An 8,502-nucleotide genomic window follows, 5' to 3' on the forward strand; every position below is an offset into this window, starting at 1 on the left:
CTGAGACCCAGAGGTCTCTCATGGCAGGGGCTGCCTGGAACTACCTCTACGAGTTGGCTCAGCTCCCCATGCACCCAGAGGCCCTCCTCCTGGAAGCCCTTCCAGGTCATTGGGAAACAAAATGCAAACACTCTCCCAGGACCCTGGTCTGTGTGAACAAGCAATAAGCAATGGTCATAACTCCCCTTTAGTTTGTCACCTTGTAGGATGCGATCACATTTTCCAGGGATAGCTTTGAAAACTATGGCCTTTCTGTTGATCTTCCTCCTGTAGTGCATAAAATCAGTCATTTCAATCCAATTTGAATCCCATTTAAGTCCCACCTCCCCTATCAACTACACTCCCTTCCTTTATCCCATCTCCCAATCTTAGTCCTGGTACTGGTGTAAGAGAGAGAGAGGAAAAAAGCCCAGGTCCTAAACTCCAAGCTCCCAGGCTAATGTGATCAGATGAGTGTTTTAAAAAAATCTGCGTGTCTTGCTTGCCAAAGGCAGAAATCCACATTTCTATCCCCTCAATGTCCCTGAGAGGCAGGAATTATTATCCACCTCCTCCCTGATGATGATGATAATAATAATAATAAGCATTTATTGAGTTCATACTATGTATTAAATATTGCACTAAGCGTTGTGCATGGATAATTGCACATAATCCTCACAAAATCACTGAGGGGTCGATTCTATCGTTGCTCTTAATAAACAGAAGAGGGAAACGAACCTCACAGGGAGTGAATTGACTTGACGAGTCAGAATGGTTTGCTCTCTTTGTTGAAGGGGCTTCCTTTCAGAGAGCCCGTGAATATCTCCTGGGTGGAAAAACATCAGTCTTTGAGAGAAGTTTTGATTTTTGGAAAGAGCTATAATTGGCAGAATCAGGGAGTAGGAGATCAAGTTGATAAATACTGTGTTTGGGTAAATAGCATGTGTGACCTCAGGGAAGGGGGCTGGTTTTCTTATGTGGGTTAGAAAGCAGTTCCCAAGGAGACCCTGGAGAGCTTCAGACTTGCAGGACCTTTAGAATTGTTCCTGGCTTCTTAATGTTCAGAGCACATAATATTTAGGATGGAGATGGGATTTAGAGTTTATCTAATTTAATCATCAAGTTTACAAACTTCGTTCAAAGAGATGTGATGTGATTTAGACAAGGTCACCGCTTAGTGGCAGAAGAGGGGTTCTGATCTCCTAAATCTCAGCCCAAGGATCTGCCCTCCTCTCAATATGGGGATTAAGTATCTTCCTCTTTGGGATACTTTTTAAAAAAACCTTAATAATATATTTTCTTTAACCCAGTGTATCCAAAATGCAATCATTTCAATATGTTCTTGTTATTAAATTGATGGTGATATGTTTTATATTCTTTCTTTGGTAATTATTTATCATAGCAAAACATACATAAAATTTACCAGTCTAACAAATTTTTTTAGGTATACAATACAGTGAGATTAAGTATATTCACATTGTTGTGCAGCCATCACCACCATCCATTTCTAGAACTTTTTCATCATCCCAAACTTAGTACCCATTAAACAATAACCCCTCATTCTCCCTTGCCCCTAGCCCCTGGTAACTTCTACTTTCTGTCTCAATGAATTTTTAGTACCTTATATAAGTGGAATCATACAATATGTGTCATTTCGTGTCTAGCTTGTTTCACTTAGCATCATGTTTTCAGGATTCATCCATGTTGTAGAACGTATCATTATTTTGTTCTTTTTTATGGCTGAATAATATTCCATTGTATGTATATACTAATTTTGTTTATCCATTCATATGTTGAAGAACACGTGGGTTATTTCCACATTTTTGGCTATTGTGAATAGTGTTGCTATGAATATAACTCTTTGGACTACTTTTAAAAAAGTGAAAATCTTAGGGCAGAGGGAGGGGTAGGGGAGACAGCAATAGACTATGAATAAATTGTATTACAGTGAACAGTGAGGAATTTGGGAGCACGAGATACACACTTTATTAAATTGTCATCCTCTTAGGTATATGGCAATAGCCAGGAGGGTATGATTTGAAGTAGAGTAATGCACAGGAAAATAAAAGAGGATGGAAGTTGTGAGGAGAGACATAGGTGGTTCAATCTCATAAAACGAGGCTCCTGACCTCATTATTTGGGGTGAGGCCTAATACCTGAATCTCCACTTTTGCAGAGCACGAGCACCCCTTTGTTTCTTTAGGGAAATCATCCATTTCTTCCATTTTGTCTCTTTCTCTCAGCCCTGGTCTTCTTGCACTGATTAGCTGCAAGACTTTGGAGCCTATTCTACTGCCTCTGGGCAGGGAATCACAACTGGATGCTCACAGATACATATGTTAGGAAGACCCTTCTCCAGGAGAGAGGTCAAGAGTCCGAGGTTCCTTCCTCCTAAGAAAGAGCTCACAGGTTGGAGTCTCCCCCATGGTTTATCCACCCTAATCCCCCACCTAAGATTTGTTCAGTGAAGCTACTGAGGGAACACATAGGCCCAATGATTGCCTTCAGATTTTAGCTTCTCATCAGACCTCCTCAACTATACAATGGGAATAGCCCATCTTGAGAAAAGATGCATTCAGATTTCTGCACTGGTGGGAAAGAAGACCAGGGAACCTCTCACATCTCCAAATCTGAGTTTATGGGATTCTATAAACATGAAAGAAATAGGTATTACACTTAGCAAAATTTAAAATAAAATTTATAATATCTTATACCTAAGTTGAAACTCAGACATTGGAAATGTTTGACAGACACAGAATACACTTAAAAAAAGGGAGACATGATTGAGAAGATATATTCTCCCTTAATCTGGAAAGAAGCAGGCTGTAGAACGTGAAGGGTCACTGTAAAACATGAAGAGTCACCTAGATTTGTTGCTCACAACAGGGCAGGGTTACCTCTCAATACAGATACAGTCATTCACCTCATAAGGCGCACAGCAGAGAGAAAACAGGATTTACACAGGCTGAGGAAATAAATGACAGATGTTAAACAGGAAGCAATATAGCATGGGCATTAAATAACTGTATTTGGTTATGAAATTTAATTTCAGATCATGGCACAGCACCCACAAACTGTGTGACTTAGTTTTCTTGTTAATGTAAACCTCATTTCTCTCACTGGTAACGGGGGTCAAAAATAGTACCTACCTCATAGGTAGGGATATTTCGTTAGAATAAATTTTCAAAAGTGAGATTACAGCATTAAAGCATGTAACATTTATTTATTTATTGACCACTCCACACGGCATGTGGGATCTTTAGTTCCCTGACCAGGGATTGAACCTGTGCCCCCTGCAGTGGAAGCGCAGAGTCTTAACCACTGGACCGCCAGGGAATTCCCTAAAGTATGTAACTTTTAAAAAGTTCTTGCTATATTTTGCCAATTACACCATCAGCTGTGATGCTCAAGGATATGTGTTTCAACACAAACTCTTTCATTGTGAATTTTCATTAATAAAAACTGTAATTTAATAGGCAAAAATGTCATGTAATTATTGTTTTACTATAGGGTTCTTGGATTACTAGTCAGAACAATTTTTCCCTTGATTCAAAGCCAATTGTACTTTTTGTCACTCTTCTTTATGTTCTTTTACTATTGATTTATTTTATTATTTAAGCTTTATATATAATAAGGATGTCAATAGTATTTTTACCTGTGGAAAAGAATTACGGTAGCCTCAACACTTTCACCCCAAGCAGAGGAAGTGTTTGGAAGCCAACCATAGAAAAGCACTGATGTGTTTATGGGCAAATGGGATTAAGCTAACATTAGGAAATCATTATATCAAGCCATTAAGGATAAAAGTGCCGTGGTAAGGGTCACCTGCCTCCCACAGCCTGAAAGTCCTTGTCACAACTGATCTTAAACATAGCTAGCACCCGAGTTCTGATCTGTTTGGTCTTGGCACCATAAATGATGGGATTGATCACAGGAGGCAGAATTAGATAGACATCACCCATGAGAGCATGCACAGTGGGATCAAGGCTGTTTCCAAAGCGGTGCACCACTGAGAGGCCAATGAGAGGCACATAGAAGGCCAGCACCACACCAATGTGTGACACACAGGTTCCAAAGGCCTTGGCCCGTTCTGACTTGGAAGGCAGCTGCAGAACTGTTCGTAGAATCAGAAAATAGGACAAAGAGATGAACAGGGCATCCACACCCATGACCACCAGAATGGCAGTAAGACCATAGACCACATTGGGCAATGTGTCTGCATAGGCCAACTTCATTACATCCTGGTGCACACAATAGGAATGTGAGAGCACGTTAGACTGGCAGAAGGCTAGCCGTTTGATGAGCAGAGGCAGTGGGATGAAAAAGAGGGATCCACGGGCCACGGCCACCATGCCAATCCGGGCTGTCATTCTATTGTTGAGCACCGCGGCATGGCGCAGTGGGTGGCAGATGGCTATATAGCGGTCAAAAGCCATGGCCAGCAGGATGGTGGACTCAATGGCTGAGAGAGCATGAATAAAGAACATCTGGGTCACACAGGCGTCAAAGGTAATCTCCCGGGAATCAAACCAGAAGAGGGCTAGGATCTTGGGCATGGTGGATGTGGACAAGGCCAGGTCAATGGCTGCCAGCATGCAGAGAAAGAGGTACATGGGAACGTGCAGGCTGCGCTCCATCTTTACGATGAAGACCACGATGCAGTTTCCAAACACTGCCACGGCATACATAGAAAGCAGGGGGAAGCCGATCCAGAAATGAGCTTCTTCTAGTCCTGGGATACCAATAAGCACAAAGGTGGTATGTGTGAAGTTGCAGGCACTCATAGCTGGCACGGAGAAGGGGGCACTGGAGCAGGTGAGGTCGCACTGGCAGCCTGCTAGCCTGTTAGGATAAGGAGTACAGTCAGAGAGGCTGGCCCTGGAGACCTGGCAACTGAATGCACCTTAGCTCTCCCCCTTTACTCTCTCTTCCTGCTTCTCCAAGTCATTTGGGCTCTCTCATAAGAAAGCTCTTTGAAGCCTCCTGCCAAAGAGGAAAGTGACAGCTCAAATTCATTTATCAATCACTACTCTCTAAATCCATTTACATTTGTAAAAGGGAACCTGGAGAGAACGATGCTTATCTCAAAATCTATCCTTTCCCAAGTTCCCTGGACTCCTTATCCTGGCCCATACCTTCACTGTCTGCAAACTGGGCTGCCCTTTTCTCAGCTAGGTGCTAAGGGATACCTTACCAGGAAACTCTTCCTGAGAGGCTGTGTTTTCCTTCTACCCTTCCTTTCCCTACCCTTCCCTTCCCTTCCCTTCAATCATTCATCGGATCTGTAAGCATTTACTTATAGGACTTATTATATATGGAGGCTATTTGATAGATGCTGATGATACAGAGTCAAAGACACATCTTTTGCCCTTCAGATGCCCTGTCTAGGGTGAAAGATAGACAAGTAACCCAAATATTAGAATCTTGGGATAAGTGTTAGCAAAAGATGTGCATTTAATGCATGGGAGGGTGAAAGGCACGATCAGAGGAACCTTCCTGAAAAAAGATGGTCCTTCTGTTTAGTCTTGAAACATGAGTAAAAATTAAGCAGACAGAGAAAGGAATAAAAGGTGTTCCAAACAGTGGGAATAGGGAGGTTTTTGGTTTTGTTTTGTTTGCAAATCTTCAGGATTCCAGGTCCCCAGGTCTAAGGTCAGTGGAAGAGGAAAGAAACACAATTGTGATTAAAAATAAAAATAAAAACAAAAAAACACAAAATAAAAACTAAGAAAAAAAAGGCCAAAATCAATCTCTTAAGGGAACAAGGAAACTTATCTGGGGTCATCAAATGAAAGGCAGTAGCTCCCTCCAATGACTTCCCGGGAGATGGAGGTGCTGGCAGGATCCTAGCTGCCAGGCATGGTCTCTGTGAAGGCTCTTCTCTCTGTTCCTGGCTGATGGGTTCCTCCACACTTAAAAGCTGCCTCTAAGGCCACTCTCACTGCCACAAAGAGAACTTGATTGAGTCCTAATACTCCTAGAGCTTTATCTTTCTTGGAACCTCTGCTGACCATTCATGTTACACGAGACATTTCTGTTTTAGGAAGCCCGGTGTTGTTCTGCCTCACCCTGTTCTCTGACCTATCATCAAACTGTATCCCTGATAGGCTCCCTAGGTGCCCTGGTATTTAGAGCTAATTGTCTCTAAAGAGCTAAGGGCTTAGCTTCAAGAAGAGTTTCTGAATCTTGAGAATAAACTCTGCAGGTGTCTTCGTCAGTGGTATTCAGGTTAACCTGTTCACCCCCCCAGGATTCTTCTTCACTCCTAACCTGGGTCCTTTCTGCTACTGGGACATGCTCTTCTATTTGGCCTTAGTGGAGAGAGTTTGGAAAACATAGGTCTTAGAATATAATATGATAAAATGAAAACTAAAATTTTAAATTGGATTATCCTCATCTTGGATAAGCAAGGAAGAACAGATCCAAGGTTCAAAGGTCAGAAAATCCACACCTCTGTTTACTCTTTGTTCTTCTCCATTCTCAGAGCATGTGCCAAGATATTACAGCTACTTTCCTTGGCAAATATTAGATCCCAGATTTGGCCCACTCAGCTGCTGTCAGAGAAGGAAAAGCCTTTTTCAGATGCAGATGCTTACGGGCATGGAGGGTAGCAAGGGGAGCACAGTAACACACTTCCCCTTTCTCAGGGCCTCTGATGCTACTGCATCAGCACCGGCAGACAGAAGGGTCTCTGCTTGTCTCAGAGTCAGATACCTCCCTGACTCTTCTCTCCACAGGGCCCCTTTTCTGCTTTGCTGGTAACAGCCTAAGACTTGGGGCCATCATCACATCTCCCCAGTTACCTATCCCAGAAGACCTCATGTTTCCCTCCTATGTATTCTGGCCTTCTGCCTAAAGTGACCCCTGGCCAGACCCAGTTTCAGCTTCAATTTGGGTCTGAATGTGGTTGTTGCATTTACTCTCACTTGCCTTTCTGGATGTCAGCTAATGCTCTGGAACATTTCATCTTGGCCCATGAAAGTATGTGTGGGATGCAAGGGCTTCCCCTTCCCCTGCCATGAGACAGTTTGTGGGGTCTTCGAGGTCCCTTAGGATGGCAGGGACCTTGGTCTGCTTGACCCCAGTGAGGATGCACTCACTTGAATATGGTACAGTCCTGCTGAGATGCAGCTGAATCTGACTTTTCCTTTCAAGCACAGGTTTATTTATAACTCTGCCCATGAAGCCCATGGGGACAGGCTAGGGGAATATAGACTGAGGGTCCAGACAGGGGACACTATCTCCATGGCCACTTGTATGTCACTCCCACAGGCTTCCCACTGTTTCAGTCTGGTGGGTGGGGGGGAGATCACCAGGGGCCCACCGCCTCTGCCATGACTCCCGCACTTACACATATAGGGCTCTAGACAATCTATTTCCGCTCTTCCAAGTAACTCAAACTCCAGTTAGCCACAGTGGTTAGCGCTTTTCCTCATCAGCCACTTTGCTAGACACAACGTGGGTAAATAGTTAGGTCCTTGGGCTCTAGGAGTTCACAACCTCTTTACTGAGATGGGTACACAAAAATGTAGTCCCATAATTCAAAATAAGGTCACGCACCTCTTGAGCTTTTCTTTTCCCAGCTTTTCTTTCAGTTGATGACACAGACTTTGAGGTAGGGAAGCCACTTTTCATTGCACCTGGGTCACAGATAAAGAATACATGACATAAATGCTCTTTGCTTAGATCACATAGTTAATGAATTATAATATTGGTCTGAGAACCAGGTATTCTGACTCTTTATTCATTCACATTCAACAAATATTTATCAGGGGCCCACAACGTAATAAGAAAAATAGACGCCACACACACAAATCCCCAACCTCATGCAGTATTCTGGTTAGGGGGACAGACAATAAATGGAGTTGATATAAAAAGTGAAATAGGATGTTAGGTAGTCTTATGGAGAAAAATAAAGGGAAGAAGGGAGCAGATAAATATCCAGGGGGTAGTTGAAATTTTAAATGAAGCTCCTGCACAACATTATGTGCAGAAGGCCACACATAATGAAAACATTTCAGAAGCCTGAGGGAGTGAGAAATAGATTTATGGAGATATTTGATGAAGACCATTCCAGGAAGAAGGAACAGAAACTGCAAGTAAAGTTCCTGAGAAGGGAGTGTATCTGGTGGGCCAGTGTGCCTGAGCAGAGGGAACCAGGGCAAGAATAGTAGGCAGATAGAATCGGAGAGGTAATGGGGAATTGGATAATATAGGGCCTTATAGGACTTACAGGGCTTTTAAGGATTTTCACTGGGACTCTCGGTTCAAGTAACTGCAACAGTGGTCATGTATCCACCACTGTTCTGGCTTTTAGGGAAGTCTCCAATTCATGGTGAGCTTGTCCACTTGGGTCACAGATGACATTTACTCTGCAACACCCATTCCCCAAGTGTCCAAATTACACACTCACTTCCTAGGAATGGAAACTTACAAGTTCCTAGGATTGTTGGACAGTGGGGCTTTTCACACGTTAGTGGGTGGTAGGTGTGCTGGGGGAGAAACCTCTGTAGAAGTAGTGAG

At 43.1% G+C, this 8,502-nt stretch overlaps 1 protein-coding gene across 1 annotated transcript; it reads right to left on the reverse strand.

Moving 5' to 3' along the window:
* Positions 1–3,800: 3,800 nt before the first annotated feature.
* On the reverse strand, positions 3,801–4,805 carry LOC118899909 (olfactory receptor 51E2). The gene has a single exon (XM_036861933.1). The coding sequence runs from the start codon at positions 4,761–4,763 to the stop codon at positions 3,801–3,803; it is 963 nt and encodes a 320-aa protein (XP_036717828.1). The 5' UTR covers positions 4,764–4,805.
* Between the last annotated feature and the right edge of the window lie 3,697 nt (positions 4,806–8,502).

The sequence above is a fragment of the Balaenoptera musculus genome, chromosome 8, assembly GCF_009873245.2.
Source record: "Balaenoptera musculus isolate JJ_BM4_2016_0621 chromosome 8, mBalMus1.pri.v3, whole genome shotgun sequence".
NCBI lineage: Eukaryota > Metazoa > Chordata > Mammalia > Artiodactyla > Balaenopteridae > Balaenoptera > Balaenoptera musculus.